This window comes from Pseudopipra pipra, chromosome 12 (assembly GCF_036250125.1).
Source record: "Pseudopipra pipra isolate bDixPip1 chromosome 12, bDixPip1.hap1, whole genome shotgun sequence".
NCBI classification, from domain to species: Eukaryota; Metazoa; Chordata; class Aves; order Passeriformes; family Pipridae; genus Pseudopipra; species Pseudopipra pipra.
Genome location: NC_087560.1, coordinates 5324553 through 5344523, shown reverse-complemented (window position 1 = coordinate 5344523; position 19971 = coordinate 5324553). Strand labels below are relative to the sequence as shown.

The 19971-nt window shown below is 60.2% G+C and overlaps 1 protein-coding gene across 12 annotated transcripts; it reads right to left on the bottom strand.

Moving 5' to 3' along the window:
* Positions 1 to 956: 956 nt before the first annotated feature.
* CELF6 (CUGBP Elav-like family member 6) lies at positions 957 to 19105 on the bottom strand. 12 transcript variants are annotated; one of them, XM_064668594.1, is made up of 13 exons: positions 18841 to 19105; positions 15019 to 15101; positions 8440 to 8488; positions 6826 to 6954; positions 6662 to 6741; positions 6081 to 6224; positions 5581 to 5725; positions 5361 to 5510; positions 4759 to 4821; positions 3882 to 3962; positions 3632 to 3775; positions 2399 to 2539; positions 957 to 2182 (listed from the first exon to the last, which is right to left on the bottom strand). In XM_064668594.1, the coding sequence occupies exons 1-12, from the start codon at positions 19088 to 19090 to the stop codon at positions 2412 to 2414; spliced, it is 1446 nt and encodes a 481-aa protein (XP_064524664.1). In that variant the 5' UTR covers positions 19091 to 19105; the 3' UTR covers positions 957 to 2182; positions 2399 to 2411. The 12 variants fall into 12 exon arrangements, with proteins under 12 accessions (XP_064524664.1, XP_064524665.1, XP_064524666.1 ...); XM_064668595.1 differs by having other exon boundaries at positions 3882 to 3959; XM_064668596.1 differs by having other exon boundaries at positions 6826 to 6951.
* Positions 19106 to 19971: the final 866 nt, after the last annotated feature.

The window sequence follows — 19971 nt, the reverse complement described above, 5'->3', positions numbered from 1 at the left end:
ACTGAGGCTACAGCAAAGACTCAAATATGAAGGAACCTCCCAGGGATGGTGTTTTATTTCAGCCCAAGCTGATCCAAATAACTCCACAGACAGAGGCAGTGTTGGCATGGCTGGATCCTGCTGTGCCCCAGCCTGGATGAAAACCCACTTGAGAAGCCCCAGAGGGTCCTGGGGCTCAGCACAGGGGTGAGGGGCTGGCAGGGGTGGCTGGGCACTGAGGTTCCCCATGGCCTGGGAGCTTTCCAGGTCGGTCACAATTTCAGCCAGGATTTATAAAAGAAATTAAGAATTGACATAAAAATTACCCTGGTTAGGTACAGTCACCAGCTGAGACCTGACAGGCTCATCACACCAGTGGGTGCAGCCTCGGTGTCACCTCTGCCATGTCACTGCCCTCTGTCCCCCCTGGAGGGACCCCAACATCTATCCATTCCCACTCATCCCACACCAGCTGCCCCATGTCCCCAAGGGGGGCCCAAACCCAGGCTGGTGACTGTCCCCTCGCCACCCACTCTGCCACCCAGCCCTTGGGGCTTTTTTTGATTAAGTTTGTGAGGTTTGGTTATTTGTCCCTTCCTTAACCAAAAAATAAATCCAGTCACTTCCCCAGGATCCCGGCAGTCACTCAGCTGTACCCTCAGCTGTGAGGGGACATCCCAGGAGACACGGCCACATCCCCCTGAATCTCCAGCATTGCTTGGAAAGATCGGGGGAACCACGGGGGTCAGGTCCTGCCTCAATCCCCTCCACAGCCACGGTGAATTCCTCTGAAAAATAATCATTCCTGAGAAAAAGCAAATAAAAAGAGAGGCTCACGGTCCTCTCCCGACTTCACCAAATTCCCAGCGGGTGCTCTGGCCCAGCTGGAGTCGAGCTGGTCAGAAAGGGGCCCCACTGTTGCCTCTGGGTGGTGGGATGGACGCGGCAGTGATTGCTCTGAAGAACCAACCAAGGTGACGAGTTTGACAAAATAAGTTTATTTCGCTTCGCTTCGTTTCTGCCGAAACCTCACATTTTTCTTTTTTTCTTTTTTTTTTTTTTTTACTTTTTTTTTTGGCTGAAAAAAAAAAAATCCCCAACCCAAAAAACCCCCCAAACCAACCCGAAATGCAAAGACCGGCATCACTCCGCCCTCGCCCAGAGGCGACCGAGGGGCTCCGACTCCCCCTGGGCCACAGGGCTGGGGGAGCCACGGCAGCCCCCCCAAAAATCCCCTTTGTATCCCCCCATCCCCAGCCACGAACTGGCCCCCAAAACCGAGCCCTTGAGCCCCACAAATCCAAGCCCTGTAGGAAACGCTCACGGCTCTGAACGCCTGAGGGTTTTACTCAACCTTCTTAATTTTTGTTGGATTTTTCTCCTCCTTTCCCGACGTTTTTTTGTGTGTTTTGTTGGTTTTTTTTTTAAATTAATTTATTTATAGATATATTTAAAAAAAGCAATAGTCCTTTGGTCCCTAAACTCTAAGGAATGATATGACTCTGAAACAAGTAATCCTATGTCCCTGTGCCAGTGACAAGCAGGGGAAGCGCGTGTCCCGCCGCCCTGCTCCATGGGATATATATATATATATACTTATTTATATATATCTTCTATAAGTCCAACATACTTTGATCCTTCTTTTTTTTTCCCCATCGCAGGGAAAAAGGAAAATCTTGCCGTTTCTTTATTTTTCCAAACAAGCATCCTCCAGGTGAAGCGCCCGAGGCTGGTCCCGTCCCACCGGCTTTGGTTTAAAGAATCCATTTGGAGCCTCTTTTCCTCGTTTCTCCTGGGAAATCGGTAGCAGCAAATGAGTGCTTTAAAAAAAACAAACAACCCCAAAACCAAAGGTAGATCGTGGCCCCGCTGCCCGGGGGCCGCCGGCCCTTTCCCGGTGAGGGATTGGTGAGTCCCGGCGAGCGGCCGGCGGCGAGTCGCAGCCCCGGCGTCGCATCGCTCCCCTCCTTCCTCGTCTTCTTCCTCTCGTTCCCGTTAAATAACAAACAAGACCAGTTTGGGAAAAAATTCAAAAAGGAAAAGCTACGACCAAAACACTCTCTTCTTCACCATTTTCTCCTCCTCCTCCTCCTCCTCCTCCTCCTCTTCCTCCTCCGGGATGTGTAGCAAAGAAAGAGAGTTACGGGTTTGGATACTGCACTTGGGGAAGGGGAAAGTCGTCAGACACCGCGGGACGCCCGACCTGAAAAAGAGGGAAGGGGCTGTTAGCCTGGTTCTTGGGGGATGGAGGGAGGGAAGGAGGCAGGGAAGGACCCAAATCCATTGGGAACACGCACACAGAGGGTCCCAGGCACAGAGATCCCTGCACACGCTCAGGGACATAACACAGCGATGCCCTGGGGGGGCCCACCCCGACTGCCACGACCCCCCCGGGCACCGTGGGCCGGCCCCCCCTCACCTCTCTGCTGGGGTCAGTAGGGTCTGTTGGCATCTTTCGGCCGCTTTAGCTGGACTTTTAGCCTCTTCATGCCAATCTGGAAGCCATTCATGGCCTGAATGGCCGCCTGGGCGCTCGTCGGATTGTCAAAACTGACGAAACCTGGGGAGGGGACAGTGGGGTTTGTCACCACAGACATCACAGGCAGCTGCTTCACCTCAGCACAGGCACTGAAATCCCACAGGATGCTCCTGTGTTAGGGGTGCTGGGAGAGGGAGTTGTGGGGTGACAGCACAGCCCCAGATTGCAGGGGACTGGGTGACAGGCTGATGGCGTGTTCGGGGACACCAAGGTCTGCAGGGACATGGAGGTGACAGGGTCTGTGGGGACACCAGCATAGGAGGGTCCACAGGGACACTGGAGTGGTCTGCAGGGACACTACGGGATTGGATTTGTGGGGTCACTGGGGTGACAGGGTCATTCAAATTGGTGGGGATTGTGAGGACACCAAGGTGATGGGGCTGCAGGGACACTGAGGTGACAGGATCTGTGGGGACACCAAGGTCTGAGGGTCTGTGGGGACACAAGACTGACGGGGTCTGTTGGGACACTGAGGTGATGGGGCCTCCAAAGACACCACCGAGGTGACAGAGTCTATGGGGACACCAAGGTGACAGGGTCTGTGGGGACACCAAGGTCTGTGAGAGAGAGAGATGAATCCCTGAGCTGGGGATATCAGGGAGACATGGACATCTGAGCTGGAGACCAGGGAAGAGACAGACTCCAAAATGAGATGCTGGAGAGAGATGGACTCCCAAACAGAGACACTGGGGAGAGACAGACCCCCAAGATGGAGATGCTCAGACCCCTGAGTTGGGGACACTGGAGAGAGCCAGACCCCCAACATGGGGATACTGAGTGGAGCCAGACCCCTGAGCTGGGAACGCTGGGAAGAGCCAAGGAGGGAGAATGGGACCCCCAGGCTGGAGACTGGAGAGAGCTGGGATATTGAGGAGAGCTGGATCTCTAAGCTGGGAAGCTGAGGAAACCTGAACCCCTGGGCTGGGATGCTGAGGAGAGCTGGACCCTTGAGTTGGGATGTTGAGGAAGAGCCAGAACTCCAGGCTGGGATGCTGAGGAGAGTTGGACCTCTGAGCTGGGACGCTGAGGAGAGTTGGACCTCTGAGCTGGGATGCTGAGGACAGCTGGAGCCCTGAGCTGGGACACCAGGGAGAGCCACACCCTGGGACTTACCAAAGCATTTACTCTGGTTGGTGGCACGGTCCACAAAGACTTTGGCAGAGATGACGTTGCCGAAAGGCAAGAACATCTGCGTGAGCTCCGCGTCCCCGAACTCCTGGGGCAGGTGATAAATAAACAGGTTACAGCCCTCGGGACCTGGGTGACACACAAAGGACAGCACACGTGAGCCATGAGGTGGGATCACCCTGGGGGGACACCGAGGAGCCCCCGGCCCCACGGAGGGGTGACCCCCACCCCTCACCTTCTCGCTGCTGCTGCGGGATGAGCGGTGCCTGCTGGGGAAAGGCTTGGCTGATGGGAGCATAGGCAGTGGGATATGCTGCTGGAAGAGAGAAACACGGAGCTGAGGCCACGGCATCTGTCCCAGCCCTGGGAAGGGCTGGGATGGGGATGTGCCCCACTGTCACCTGCAATGGAAGTGCCTCTCCTGCCCCAGGGCTGCTGGCTCTGCCTTTCCCACCCTTCCTGGCACACCAGGGATGCCGGAATGGCTCCCCCAGGAGGGATGTTTGTGATAGCAGTAATACAGACTCAAGGCTGAGGAAAGATGGCACTTTCGATTGAAAAACCCCAAACATTTGGGGTCCAAAACTTGATTTTCTGTTGAAAATCTGGATGTTGCTGTCAGTGCTCATAAAGAAACGGCTGCTGGGCTCGACACACTTCCATGGGAGGCTTTGACTCCCTTCTCCCCACAGCCCATCCCCTTGGCCATCAGATTTGGCCACGTGACAAACATCCAAGGACTTCTGGTGTCTCCATTACCTCCCAAACCTTGCCCTCTCTCCTAGGTGCCACTGCCAGGCCTCCCCACAGAGTTCTCTCAGTTCCATGGACATTAAAACTCTCTTTCCCCCATCTAAAATTTGCATGGAGGGCCAGGCCAGAAGCACATCCATGTTGGTGGGATGAGGGGATGGTGCTTTCATTGGCATCACCCTCATCACTGCCCTGGAGCTCCTGCCAGGGCACAGCACCTGGTGCTCCCCTCATCACTCCATGCCCACGCACACTGCCTCAATCCAGTGTTCAACCTCATGGTGACATTCAACTCCCAAAATTAAGGGTGAGGAGCAAAGAGGGGAGAGAGGGAAGGAGAGGGAAGCGGAGTTTGAGACCTGCATAGTGCTGCATGCCGGCATAGGCCTGCTGGAGGGGGTCTGCCACCGTGGGGCTTTGAGCTGGGAAGAGAAAAGAAAGAAAAAGGAAGAGAGAATAAGCCAGAGAAAGCCAGGGATGCACAGCTTCCATGGGAAAGGGCTGGGCTAAGTGCCACCACGGAGGGGCAGAGCTGCTCCCTGCCCGAATTCCCTCTTCCCTGTACCGCTCACAACACCATGGGAGGAGGGAATTCAGTAGGGATCAGCACACGACTGGTCTATTCAGCATATTCCCAAAGTGGGAAGCACCCCTGGAGCGTCCAGCATGAGCTGAGCATGTGTCCCCAGCCCAGGGGGATGTCCCCAGGCTCAGGGAACGTCCACAGCCCCGGGGGATGTTCCCAGCCCCGAGGGATGTCCCCAGGCTCAGGGAGCATCCACAGCCCAGGGGGATGTCCCCAGGCTCAGGGAGCACCCACAGCCCCGGGGGATGTTCCCAGCCCAGGGGGATGTCCCCAGGCTCAGGGAGCACCCACAGCCCCGGGGGATGTTCCCAGCCCTGAGGGATGTCCCCAGCCCTAGGAGCTGTGGCAGAGCCCCCGGGCAGTGTAGGAGGGTACCTGGGTAGGGGTGGATGCCGTTGGTGTAGATGGTGTCGGAGGCGGGCTGCCCGTTGGTCTGGGGTGGCAGGGGGCTGAAGCCGTTCACGCCGATGGGCGCGGCAATGCTGGGCACCGGCGCCGTGCTGATCCCCGGGGGGGTGCTCGTACCTGCGGGAGGGGGTGTCAGCGCTGGCAGCCCCCCCAAGAGTGCTGAGTGGCACATGGAGGGGGGTCATACCTGAAGAGGGGGTGAGGGGGGCGGCCACCAGCCCGCTGACGTTGAAGGCGGCCATTTGTTGCATCTGGGCGGCGGCGATGGCGGCCATGGGGTTGAGGCAAGTGCCCTGGGCAGCTGCCATCAGGGCTGCCTGCTGCTGCATGATCTTAGGGAAAGAAAGGGGGGAAAAGGGGAAAGAGTGCAGAAGGCAGAGAGGAGGGAGAAGACAGGGTAAATTAGCATTCCCGCTTTGCACCTGCACATGGGGGCTCCGAGGAATAAATGCCACCTGCTGCCAGACCTGGGGACAGGAAGAGGCCCAGGCGATGCTAAATATGGGACTACTGTGCCCTACAGCCACCCTTACCCAGAGGGTGAAGCCCTCTGTGTACCCCTAAACGGGGATACACCAGCCCTGACAGGCATCCGCACCCGCTGGCACTGGTACTTTCATGGGCCAAACCAGCCCCCCTGCAGCTACGGGGCCTCCCAAAAACCCCCCGGTGTGCAGCAGCTCCTACCGCTTGTGTGTAGGCCCCGTAGGCGCCAAACTGGATGGTCATGGGGTTGAAGATGCCCAGCTGCCCCGCCATCTGATGCATCCGACGCAGGGTCCTCTCCTTATCCGTGTCCGCAAACTTCACCACCAGGCTGGACGAGGCGCCCTGAGGCAGGAGGGAAGATGGGGTTGATGGCAGGACACCGGCAATGACCCCAGAACGTGTCCCCAGCTGTGGGTGCTGGCAGCATCCTCGGTCCCGGGGACATTGCCCAGCTTGGCAGTAGCCAGCGATCGATGGGAGGTCTAATTATAGCCAGTTTTTCTCCCAGGTGGCAGCTCCCTGACCTCTGCTTCCTTTTTCCCCTCCTCGTTCAGTTTTGACCTTCAGCGTTAATTAAACAGCCCCTATCTCCAGCACGGAGGGAATTAGCCCCGCACTCCCACCTCTGGGCTCAGCGCCCAGCAAGGAGGAACCTCGGGGTGATGTGGCCAACAAATTGCTGGTCTGTAGGATTTTGATCCAATTAGAGAGACGATCAAATTAGCTGGTGATGGGATTAGGCAGGGTCAGATGGGGCAGGGTGCGAGCCTGGCACTTACCGGCATGGTTTGGCTGCCGTGCAGGCTGTTGATGGCAGCCTGTGCCTCGGCATGGCTCCCATATTTCACAAAGGCACAACCTAAGGACACAGAAGGGACACAGCACAGGTTGGATTTGGCCACTGTGGGTCCACAAGGTGCCCACCCAGCACCCCAAAGCCCACCTTTGCTGGCTCCATCAGGCCCTCGCAGGATGGTGCACTCCTCGATTTGGCCGAAGGGCTCAAAGAGGCGGCGGACATCGTCCTCACTCTGTTGCTTCCCCAGCATGCCCACAAAGAGCTTCCTGTCTTCTAAAAACAAAACCAAGGCCATTGCAGAGCAGGATGTCCCTCCCGTCCCATCCCCTCATCACAAATGGTGTGTGGAGGGGAAGAGCCGGGTGACACCGGAGCACGGGGAGGGAATGACAACAATCCTGGGTTTACCACCTCCATCCTACAGAACACCCAGGGTGGGAAAAGCTCTCCTGTGGGGAAATTGCTGAGGGGTGAAGCTGGGAAGAGCTGTCACTTTAGGGAGTGGAGCTGGGGCTTTTCCCAGGGATAGAGGGGCCGACCCCCCTGGCGCCGAGGCGGGATGCGGCAGGGAACAAAGAGAACCCACAAACCAGCCGCGATCGCCTTCACATGATCGACTCACAGAACAACCCGCAGCCTCCGGCCGTGCCCGGGGGACATCAATAACCCAAACACAAGAGAAGGGAGAGTAAATAATGAGAATTTCATGATTATTACCAGCATCTGTCTTGTGCGGCCGCGCGCTCCCGCCGCACGCTAATGGCATTTGACAAAGAAAATAAGGTGCCCTGTCAAGAGCGTTGCCGGGGAAATAAATAAATAATGGCAGGAGACGATGAATGCTCTGTCCGTTAAGGTACCAGGAAAATTAGTTAAGGGAATAATGCTTGTGTGTTGTCTGGTTAAATATAAACCATCTCCCGATGAGGGCAGCCGGGGGTAGCGGGCTGGGCGGCCCAGTGTCGCCTCCCGGGCGAGGGGCCGGAGCCAGGAGCCCCAGCTCGCCCATCGATTTTTAATGCTTCACCAAGTACGCTCGGTAAGTGGGTAATTTATTTGCCAGGTCCCTCTGGGACGTGCTGGCACCAGCTCCCAGCGTGTTTAATAACGGGGTTTGAATAGGGGGGTGTCTACCTCGGCTGTCCTGCCGAGGGCAGGGGGCCCCATGGGAGCATCCCACGTGTCCGAGTGCGCCTACCTGCCCAGCAACACAGCAAATGTGGGATTTTGATCCAATTCCTGCAATTTTTGCCCACATTATCACCTCAGCCTGGAAATGGTGCAGCCCTATGAGCTGCGAATGCCCACGGAGAATTTTGGGGTGGGGGGATGGCAGTTTCTGTTTGAGAGGGGCTCGGGCCATGTGCAGCCAACTCCTGCACCCTGCCTCTGCTGGGGGTCCTGCAGGCAATGCTGGGCAGGGAATTGGCTTGTTTGGTGGATAAAGGCAGTGTGGGAGAGCAGCTGGCTGGCCCTGTGCCCTCCAGGATGTCGAGATGCTCGTGGTATGACATCAGGATGATGTCAGGACATTCCCAGGATGACATCCCAGCTGGCAGGGCAGGGAGAGACAAGATGGCATTTGCTCTGCACTCAGGTTTGGATGCCACCAGCAAAGGAAGCTCTTTTCACGGTTTCTCTGCAAACCAAACTCACCGCGGTGGCCCCCGCAATGCCATCGTGTGCCCCATTTCCCCCAGATGACCCTGTGCACCCCTGTCCGTGCCAGGCAGCCAGGGAACCTGGCTAGGGACCTACCTCCTCGGCCCTCGCTGTCGGCCGGCTTCACCTGGATGGGGCGGTTCATCTGCAACACACAAGGGGGAGCGAGTGGTCAGTGCGGTGCCCCCTGAACCCTTTCCATGGGGAACAGCAGGATTTGGCCCCAGAGTGGCACAGGGAGCCAGGAACAAGGGGAAGGCCGTGCAAGAACAGATCCGGGGCTCGCGGCCACGCCGACCTGGGGATGCCACATGTGGAGGGCGATGCTCCGGCCCCAGGGATGGGCACCCGGTGCTGCAGGCGCCCGCCGGGCTGCCGGTGCCAGGCTTGGCCGCCTGCCCACTTTCCTCGACTGCAAAGGACTGCAGAGGCAGCAGCAGCACCCCGCCAGCCCCAGCCCCTCCAGCACCACCGCCCTCCTCTCCCCAAACCTCACCCAAATTCGGCCTCCCCTTGTCCCCGCCGCGTGTACCCGCGAGTGCGACACGTGTGTGCAGCAGGACACGCCGGGCGGGCACACACAGCCCTGGCCCGCTGCCCCATGGAGCCATTTCTCCTCCTCTCTCCCCCTCCTTTTTCCCCTCTTTTAGCCGAAAAATGCTACAATTATGGCCGTATCCATGGCAACAAGCGTGCTTCCCCCGCGATGCTGCGGAGCCCGAGCCATGTGCTCGATGGGGTCGTCACGGCAACGGCGAGATGTCACGCATGACGGCGCGGGGGTGCGCACACGGACACGCCTCGAGCACACATGGGACAGTCACCCCCCCACGCGCATGTGCAGCCCCATCCCAGGGTGCCCCCACCACACCCCTGGAGGGGGTCCCCAAATTTCGGGGCTGCGTGGGGGCAGAGCCAGTCCCCCTCGCATCAGGGCGAGGAAGAGGATGGGGAAGAGAGAAGAGGAGGGAGGTTTCCACAGCAACCGCCTCGTCTCCAGGGAAACGTGGAGAGAAATGTCAGCGCAGAGCTGGGGATGGTCCAGGGAAGGGTTTGAGTCCCCAGAAGCCACTGGGTGGCACAGGGTGGCACCAAGGGACACCTCATCCGTCCATGTCACCAGCCCCCCGAACATCCATCCTGTGTGGGGCAGGATTCAGCTCACCCCAGACCCAGGAGGCTGTGACAGCAACGAGACCCTAAAAGCAGCACCCCCTGTCCCCCACATCCCTGCTGCAGCCGGGAGGAGGGAACCCCAGTTCTGGGGGGGCTGCTCCCCCTGCACTGACCCGCCAGCCCTATTTCCCAGCGTGATGGCCTTTGCTGGAATAAATTTCCCGTGCCCGCTGCTGTGTGCTTAATGCAATAAACCCAGCGAGGATGATTTAGAATAACATTTACGGAGCCGCAGAGTGTCATTTTGATGTGTCTCCCGTCTCCGCTCGCCGGTTATTAAACTGTATTGATTCCCCGGGAGCGGCTGATGTTTATAAATGTCAGGCCTCGGGGACTGGCTTAACCTACCCCAGGGCTGCTGCACCACGCCGGGGAGAAACCGCCCCGGCCTCTGGACACCCCCAAAAGGGGGTTTTGCCACCCTTGGCATTGCCACATGCCCATTATGAGGTGCCTGGTGACCCCCTGCACCAGCTCCTGTGCCACTCAGACCTCCGCCTGCGCCCAGCTGTCCCCACAGCACCCCTGCACCGTGTCCACACCGTCACCCACCGCTGCCCAACAGCCCTTCAGCCATTCCGCCCACCCCCCAACACCCATCCTTGCATTCACCCATCCCAGACACCCACACAATCACTCACACATCCATCTCCCCCCAGGATTCACCCATCCATCCCCCAACACTCATTCCCTAGCACTCATCCATATCCCCAACACTCATCCATCCATTCCCCAACACCCATCCATCCCCTTAGCATCCATCCATGCCCTCAGCACCTGTCCTCATCCATTCCCATAGCATTCATCCATATCACCAACATCCATCCATCCATTCCCCAACATCCAGTCCCACAGCATCCATCCGTCCCCATAGTACCCATCCATATCCCCAACACACACACACATCCATCCATCCATCCCCCAACACCCCTCCATCCCCATAGCACCCTCCACAGTCCTAACACCCATCCATCCCCATGGCACCCATCCATCCCCCATCTCCCTATCACCCACCTTTCCACCCCCACAGCACCCACACATCCACTCCCAGCTACCATCCATCTCCCCAACCCCGAGGCCATGGTCATAGGAGACCCTGGCTGGGGTGTCCCAGCACCCACCATCACTGTCACCCCACAGAGCCCCAGCTACAGCACCCCATGGCCAAACCACCCCTGCCCCACAGCCCAGGGGTCACCGTGGGTTGCTAAACCACCTCCTGACCGCTTGGGCACTGTCCCCCACCCAAATTTGGACCCCTCCAACTGCCTGGGCACTGGGGAGAGCCAGTCCATGGTGAATCACTGGCAGTGGGAACAGGGTCATTTCTAGCCTTTGTTCCTTCTTCAGCATCCTCCTCCTCCTCCTCCTCCTTCTCCTCAAAACCAACAGCTGGAGGATCCAGCAGGCCACCACGCATCCAAATGAGCCGAGATGGAGGTGGCAGGTGACGCTGGAGCAGCAGGCACCCGTGGGAGCCTGGTGTCCACGTCATGCTGGGGCCCCCGGGCAGCCAACACCCGGTGCAGGGAAAGAGAAACTGGGTTACAGGCAGTCACCCATCATGGGAACACCCTGCCAAAGCCCCAGGGGTGACCCACAGTGAGGGACACAGCCAGCCTAGGAACAATCACACCACCACACAGCCCTGCACGTGCACGGTCACCCTGGCACACCCCCTGCACAGCCACACCCCCCTACAGCCACACACCCACACACCCCTTAGCACCACCACAGACCCCCCAGCACCCTCCATGCACAACCACCCACCCACACACCCACTCATACACCCCTGGCACGGCCGTGCGCTCGTGCCCACGCAGCGCTGCACAACCAGCACTGCTGCGCACCCACGTGTGGCCACGCACCCACTGCACCCAGCCCCGTGTGCACCCGCCCTCCCCAAGCCCTCATGAACCCCCACGCACCCACACAGCACCCACAGCGCCCTCCCCGTGGCCGTGGATCCTGCACAGCTGCGGGCACACGCCCCGGGGTGCACAGCCAGCACTGGGACACAACGGCCCTCGCTTGAGTTTCCCCACTGCCACTGTAAACCCACAGCGGGACCCCCAGGAGCCCTTTATGGACACAGGGACACTCCAGGACACCGCCCTGGATGGCCACAGCACTCCCCAGCAGCACCCCCACCCCACTCCCATTCCCACCCACCCACACTGGGGCCTGGTGCAGTCCTGTGCACACCTGAGCACACCTGAGCAGCTCCCAGCACACCCCCAGTGTGGGGGCCTGTGCGACACCTGCATGCCCACCTGCACTCTGCTCCCCCCCTGCACACACTCACAGCCCCCTGGCCCACGTGCACCCACACCCACAGCCTGTCACCGACTCTGGGGGCAAAGACACCCCCAGCACCTCTTTACACACACACACACACAGACACCAACACACTTGCACACCCACCAACACCCACCTGTGCACACCCGGGGGGGACAAAGCTGTAGCCCCACCAACGCACGCCCACCCCCCTGCACCACCTGTGGGTGCAGCATCCCCCGAGCACTGCCCCCTGTACACCTGCAACCGCACACACACACAAACCAGGGTGGAAAAATACACCCTCCAGCCAACACACTGACACTAAACCCATCCCTGGGGGCTGATACACACCCTCACCAACACAGGCGTGCACATTCTCCATCTCTGCCTGCAAATACACCCTGCTCACCAACACACCCTGTCACTGGCAGTAGGTACACCCTTCTCACCGACACTCACACTCACATACAGCCTCCCTGCAAATACACCTCTTCACCAACAGCCTCTACCAACACCCTGCCCATTCCTGGATGCAGATACACCTCTTCACCAACACCTCCCTGCCGACATCCTCCCCATCCCTGGATGCAGATACAGCCTCTCACCACACACACACACAAACACAGTCACAATCCCTATCCCTGAGCGCAAATACATCCTCAGCACCAACAACTGCCCTGCCAATGCATGCACCTCATCTCTGGGTGCAGATACAGCCCACTCAACAACACCCACACACCCTATCCGTGGGTGCGGATACACCCCCTCACCAACACCTTTCCATCCCAATCCCTGGGAGCACATACATCCTGCTCGGCAACACCCCCACTCACACACCCCTTCCATGGCTGCAGATACACCCTGCTCAGCAACACCCTTCCATCCCCATCCCTGGGAGCAGATACACCCACTATCCAACACCCCTCCATCCTCATCCCTGGGTGCAGATACACCCTGCAACACCCACATCCTCCATCCATGGGTGCAGATACACCCTGCACACCAACACACACACCAACCCTGCGTGCTGATGCACCCTGCTCATCAACACCCCTCCATCCTCATCCCTGTGTGCAAATACATCCTGATCACCAACACCCCTCCATCTTCATCCCGAACCCTGTGTGCAAACACATCCTGATCACCAACACTGCTTCATCCCCACCCCCAGCCCATCCCTGGGAGCAGATACACCCCCTCACCGACACCTCTCCATCCTCGTTCCCATCCCCATCCCTGGGTTCAGATACATCCCTTCACCATCACCCCTGCCAACATCCCTTCATGCCGATCCCCGGGAGCAGATACAGCCCCTCACCATCACCCACATCCCTCCTACAACCTCCCCGGGCTCAGCCCCCCCACGCCGGCGCGGGCAGAGGCTGCCGGGCGGTGCCGGGCCGTGCCGGGCCGGGCGGAGCGGAGGCGGCGGCAGACAAAGGCGGGGCCCTACCTCGATGCAGAGGATCTTGGACCCGGCGGGCACCCACAGCACGGGCGGCCGCGGCCCGGGCGCCGGCACCTGCGGCAGCTGCATGGCCGGACCGGCCGGACCGGCACGGCGGCTCCACCCGAGGCGGCTCGGCTGGGCTCGGCTCAGCTCGGCTGGGCTCGGCTCGACTCGGCTGAGCTCGGCTCGGTTCGGCTGGGCTCGGCTGGGCTCGCGCAGCTGCGCGGGGGGCGGGGCAGGGGCGGGGCGGCCGCAGCCCCGGCGAGCCGAGCCGGGCCGGGCTGGGCCGAGGGGCGAGGCCGCGGTGGGACACGCCCCCAGGCTGGACACGCCCCCAGGCTGGACACGCCCCCCGCGCAGCGCCGGGGGCGGGGCCTGAAGGGGAGGGGAAAGAGGAGGGGGGAGGGGGGAAGAGGGGTGCTCAGGTGGAGGTGTGAGCACAGGTACAGAGGTGTGAGCACAGGTATAGAGGTGTGAGCACAGGTACAGGGGTGTGAGCAGGTACAGAGTGTGTGAGCACAGGTACAGGGGTGAGCACAGGTATAGAGGTGTGAGCACAGGTATAGAGGTGTGAGCACAGGTACAGGGGTGTGAGCACAGGTACAGGGGTGAGCACAGGTACAGGGGTGTGAGCACAGGTACAGAGTGTGTGAGCACAGGTACAGGTGTGAGCACATGTATAGAGGTGTGAGCACAGGTACAGGGGTGTGAGCAGGTACAGAGTGTGTGAGCACAGGTACAGGTGTGAGCACAGGTACAGGGGTGTGAGCAGGTACAGAGTGTGTGAGCACAGGTACAGGGGAGAGCACAGGTATAGAGGTGTGAGCACATTAGTATAGAGGTGTGAGCACAGGTACAGGGGGATTGTATAAGCACACACGGGTGTGCACAGGTACAGGAGGCATGCACAAGCACAGAGGGGTGTGCACAGGTAGAGAGGTACACAAGCACACGTGGGTGTGCACAAGCATGGAGGTGCGTGCACAGGCACAGGGGTGTTTTCACAGGCACACACAGGTGTCTACACAAGCACCCGTGGCTGTGCACAAGCACAGAGGTGGGCACACAGGCACAGAGGAGTGGTCACAAGCACAGTGACGTGTGCTCAGGCACAGACAGGTGAGCACACACAGATGGGAGCACCAACACAGGGGTTTGAGCACATGGCCACACCTGCCCAGATGCCCCCCACGAACACACAGGCACAGAGGGGTGTGCACAAACATGTGCCCAGGCAGGGCTTGTGCCCACACACTCACATGCACGCACAAGCTCACACGCATCCCTGTGCTCACCCTGTGGAAAGGGCCCAGCAGCTACGGCAGCCATACACCTCACCTGTGTGCCTGGTGAGATTCCCCCACGGCAGGGCCTGACCCCGCCTCCTTTAGGCTGCCGAAATGGGCTATTAACTCTTAAACCGACTAGCGCTCAGTCACCCCAGTGACAGCACATCTCAGGAAGCCACATCCCCTTGACCACGTCCCCCTCCGCCAGCCCCGCGCACCCGCGGCAGGGATTGATATTCACGGGCCCCGGCACGTTCCCCAGCCAACCCGCGGGCCTATTGATTTTTATTTAGGCGAATAATTAAATATTTATTTTCACTTTGTTAAGCTCGGGAGGTCGGAGCCCACAGAACGCGCAACAGCACGCGGGCGGCAGGAAAATCGATTCCTCGGTTTGCGGCCACTGGAAGTGGCTCCCGCGCCCCAGGGAGGTGTCACCGGCCCCCACCCCAGCTCACCCCGACCCCCGGTGTCACTCACCCCCGGCAGCGTCTTCTGCTCATGCAGGGCGCTCTGAGCCTTCAGCGCCGAGTCGCGGGCGCAGTAGGTGAGGAAGGCACAGCCTGCGGAGATGGGGAGAAGGGATCAGTGTCTGGCCTGGCACCGCCGCAGAGCCCTTGGCACACGGGGAACTGGTGGCATGGATAATATGCCACTGAGGTATCTCAGCACCCTGGCATCCAGCACCCCAGCACCATGGAGTCCAGCATCCCAGCACCCTGACAGCCCAGGACCCTGGTACTCAACACCATGGCATCTGGCACCCTGGTACCCTAGCATCCAGCACCCCAGCATCCTGGCATGGTGGCACTCAGCACCTGAGCATCCTGGCACCGTGGAATCCAGCCCCTTGGCACGATGGCATCCAGCGTTCCAGCACGCTGCAGAATGGCATCTAGCATCCCTGCAACCTGGCATGGTGGCATCCAGCACCTCAGCACCATGGCATCCTGCATCCCTTCACTCTGGCACCCAGCACCCTGGCATGTGGCAACCTGGTACTCTGGCACCCAGACACCCAGGTGGGCACCAGTGCAGCCACAGCTCACCCCCAAAACAGGGCGGGAGATGGAGCAGTGGGATAGACGAAGGAGCAAGGCAGGAGCAGGCAGCACGTGGGCAGTGCTGCTCCAGCCCTCGGCTCTGGGGAAAGCCACAGCCCACGTCCTCCAGGAAGAAGATCTCTCAGTGTCAAGGCCACGCATCCTGGCTTGCCACCACACTCCTCCCAGCCCTGAGCATCCTCCTTGGGATGAGACTTGTGTGGCGAAGGCGCTCCAGCTCCTCCGACATCGCGGTGCTTCGGGAATCGGGAATGCGCCTGGGGTGAGGTTTTCCCACGCTGACTCACGCTGCCGAACCGCTCGCTCACACGGAGCTGGCGGCGACAAGCGAGCCCTGGGGACAGGGTCCCGTCCTCTTCCCTCCATCTCTCCCAGAGCATTCCCGGTCCTCGTGCCGCTGCTGCGCTGCTCCCTCCCCGAGGGCTCCCCCCCAGTTTGCTGGGGTCACATCCAAAAGCATCTGAAAGTGATATTAAAACAGCAGCAAAACAGTTTTCCTTCAACAAAGTAAATATTTAATGAATAAAATTGACATTGATGCATTTTTAATATTGGCACAATTAAATCCGCCAGCTGATTAAGTATTAATAACTCTTAATAAGTACAATCAGCGTGCCTGGGAGGAGAGGCAGTGCAGCAGCAGGGTGGGGGACACCGAGGGATGGGGTCCCTCGCCTGCCTCGGGGTGTTGGGGACATCTGCCCTCGTGGGGAGCAAGGAGAGATCCCCCCTGGATACAATCCCTGCGGGTGGGAAGTGGAGATCAGCACAGCAGCTCGCCTCAGTCCCGGTGCCATTTCCAGTGTTTACCATCCGCAATCACATTGGCTTCCTCCTCTGTGCTCTTCTTTCTCTCTTTTTTTTCCCCCTTTTCCCTGCAGGCAACAATGTGGACAGTGCCCGGGGGTTCTGGAGAAGTTTGGAGGGCAGGCGCGGGAGCCATTCCGCTCCAGAGGCTCGCCGGGAGGGAGGATGCCGTTCAAATTGGAGGAGTGTCCGCAATTAAATCACGCGGCTGGGCCGCAGCCGTTGAAGCCCGTGATGGAAGGAGCGCTGAGGGGGCCTGGAAAGGTGCAAATCCCGTTGTTTCGGGCACACAAACAGCTTCAGAGGCACCTGGAGACATTTCGGAGGCCACGGTGCTGAGAATGGAGGAGTCCAGGCGGCCGCCCCACGGCCGAAGGGCATTGATGTGGCCACATCCGCAGGTGCCGAGTTTCGGCTTCCCGAAAGTCATGTTGAAACAGGTGCTGCCCGTGGCACAGGGGCTCGGTGACAGCGTGTGGATCCTGCCTGGGTGACACTGGGGTGCCCTGACACTGCTCCAGTGCTGCAGACCCCGGCTCACGGGAGGGGGTTTCTGGAGGGGCCCCAGAGGTGCTGTGTGAGCCCTTTGGTGTGTCGCTGCTCGGGGTGCTGGTGCTCTGCACCCCATGCCACGGTGCCACACAGCATCGGGGCACAGTGCAGCCAGGGGGGGCCCATCTGTGCTGGGTGCCTCGATGCCAGGTGAGTGCCTCCATCCCAGGGATGCTCCAACTCCAGTGGTACCCAAAACTCATGTGGGTGTCCCAGTGCCAGACAGGTGCCCCCAACCCAGACAGTGTCCCAAAATCCATTGGGGTGCTCCCAGCCCTGCAGTGCTCCGATCCCAGGGTGCCCCTAAGACAGATGGCAGCACCCTAACCCCAGGTGGGTGCCCCCCATGTGGGTGCTCCCCAGGTGTTCCCATCCTAGAGGTTCTTCCACCATTGGTGGGGGCCTCTTCCTGTGGGGTACCCCAATCTTAGGGGGCCCACATACCAGGATGCCCCATACTGGGATGCCCCCACCTCAGATGTACCTTCACCTCAGGGGTGCCTTCACCTTAGGGGTGCCTGATACCAGGGTGTCCCTAGTTCGGATGTACCTCTGCCTCAGAGGTACCCCATAGCAGTGTGGCCCATGTCAGGTGTACCTCCATTTCAATGGTGCCCCCAGCTCAGGGGTACCTTCACCTCAGGGGTATCCCCTCCTTGGGGTGCCCCATACTTATGGGTACCTCCAGATCAAGGGTACTTCCACCTTAAGTGTAACTCAACTGAGGGGTGCCCCACATTTGGGTGCCCCACCTCAGGGTGTCCCACCACAGAAGTACCTCCATTTCAGGGGTACATCACCTCAGGGGTACCCCCATCTCAGAGGTGCCCCATGCCAGCATGTCCCACCTCGGGGGTGTTTGCAGATCATGGGTGCCACATCTCAAAGTGTCCCGCCTGAGGGGTACCTGTACCTCGGGGTGCTCCACCTCAGGTTATCCCACCTCAGGGGTGCCTTCACCTCAGGGGTGCCACATATTTGAGTATCTTCACCTCAGCGGTGTCCCACCTCCAAGGTACCTCACCTCATGTCTTCATCTCAGGGTTGTCCCACATCAGGGATGTCCCACCTCAGAGGTTCCCCTGTCTCCAGGTGCTCCATCTCAGGATGTCCCACCTGACAGGTACCCACCCCTATCTCAGGGCACTCCACCTTAGGATGTTCAACCCCAGCAGTGCCCCATAGGTGCCACATCTCAGGTTGTCCCACCTGAGTAGTATTCAAATCAGGGGTGCCTTCACCTCAGGGATGTCCCACCTCAGGGGTGTCTTCACATCAGGGGTCCCCCTATATCAGGGTCCTCGACCTCATGTTTTCCCACCTCAGGGTGTCCCACCTGAGGGGTTCCCCTATCTCAGAGCACTCCACCTCAAGCATCCCACCTGAGGGGTACCTCACGTCAGGAGAGCCCCACATCTGGGTGCCCCATCTCAGGGCGTCCCACCTGAGGGGTACCTCACCTCAGGGGTGTCTTCACATCAGGGCACCCCACCTGAGAGACAGGACCCCTCACCTGAGGGGTTCCCCCCACCTCAGGACGCTCCACCTGAAGGGTCCCTCACTGGAGGGGTCCCCCTACCGCGGGATGTCCCACCCCAGGGGTGCCCCATACTCAGGTGCCACATGTCAGGGGTCTCCCACCTGAGGGGTCCCCTATTTCAGGGCACTGCACCTCAGGGTGTCCCACACGAGCAGTACCTCACCTGAGGGTTCCCCCCCCGCCTCAGGGTGTCCCACCTGAGCGGTACCTCACCTGAGAGTCGTCCCCCCCTCAGGGTGTCCCACCTGAGCGATACCTCCCCTCAGGCCAGCCCCATCCCCGGGTGCCCCCCTCACAGTGTCCCACCCGGGGGGTGTCCCCGGCCCGGCGCCCCCGCACCTTTGTGCATGCCGGTGAAGCGATCCTTGAGCACGGTGAGCTCGTAGATGCGGCCGAACTCCTCGAAGAGCGGCTTGAGGTCGCTCTCCTCCAGGTTGCGCGGGATCTGCCCCACGAACAGCTTGATGGCGTCGTGGTCCTTCATGGCGATGGCGCCGGGCGGGCGGCTCAGCCCGTTCACCCGGCCGCTGTTCGCGGTGCTGAACGCCGCCCCCGCCGCCTCGCCCGCCGCCGCCGCCGCCGCCGCCATGGCCCGCCCGGCACCGCCCGCCCGCCCGGCACCGCCCCGCTCGGCTCGGCTCGGCTCGGCTGGGCTCGGCTGGGCTCGGCTAGGCTCGGCTCCGCTCGGCTCGGCCCGGCCCCGCTCGGCCCCGCTCGGCACCGCCCCGCTCGGCCCCGCTCGTCTCGGCTCGGCCCGCGCCCGCCCGCGGGCTCGTGACGTCAGCCAGCGGGCCCCGCCCAGCCGCGCCGTATTAGCATAATGAGGGAGCGGCGGCCAATCAGGGTGGGGGGCGGGGAGAGGGGCGGAGGGCTCCGCCCACTGCTGCCCCCTGCCGGGCTGGCCCGGAGCCCCCCCATCACCCCCATCGCCCCCCCGGTCCATCACCCCTGTGTCCCACATCATTCCCATCGCCCCCCATCAACCTCCGTCACCCCCATCACCCCCCCCATCATCCCCATCGCTCCCATCGTTGCCATCATCTCCATCACCCTCCTGGTCCATCACCCCCCGTGTCCCCCATCGCCCCCATGTCTCCCATCACCCCCATCATCCCCATCACTCTCCCGGTCCATTGCCCCTATGTCCCTCATTATCCTCCATCACCCCCATCAGCCCCCCCACCCTCCCATCACCCCCGGCATGCTCTGCAACCCCCCATCCCCCCCATCGCCCCCCAATGTACCCCCTCCCTGCTGCACCCCATGTCACCCAAAAAATCTGTAATTAGACTGAGCGACTTTAATACCTGGCGTGGTCGTTAATTAATTAATTAGTCCCAGAGCAGCAGCTGGGGGTGCCCAGCTTCCCCGGCACTACCACGCGTGTGCAGCTGTGTGAGTGTGCAAGCGTGTGCTGTGTGGGCATGTGGGTGTGCAAGGGTGCTGTGTGTGTGCCACTCTACACAAGCA

What these genes read in the sequence shown, in the direction of transcription:
- CELF6 (XM_064668594.1), bottom strand. Translation starts at nt 19,090, where the DNA reads ATGGCGGCGGCGGCGGCGGCGGCGGGCGAGGCGGCGGGGGCGGCGTTC. An exon ending in AGCAGAAGACGCTGCCGGGG is followed by an intron (nt 8,489 to 15,018) that starts GTGAGTGACACC and finishes TGTGTGTTGCAG; the next exon opens with ATGAACCGCCCCATCCAGGT. An exon ending in CGGCATGCAGCACTATGCAG is followed by an intron (nt 3,963 to 4,758) that starts GTCTCAAACTCC and finishes TCTCTCTTCCAG; the next exon opens with CAGCATATCCCACTGCCTAT.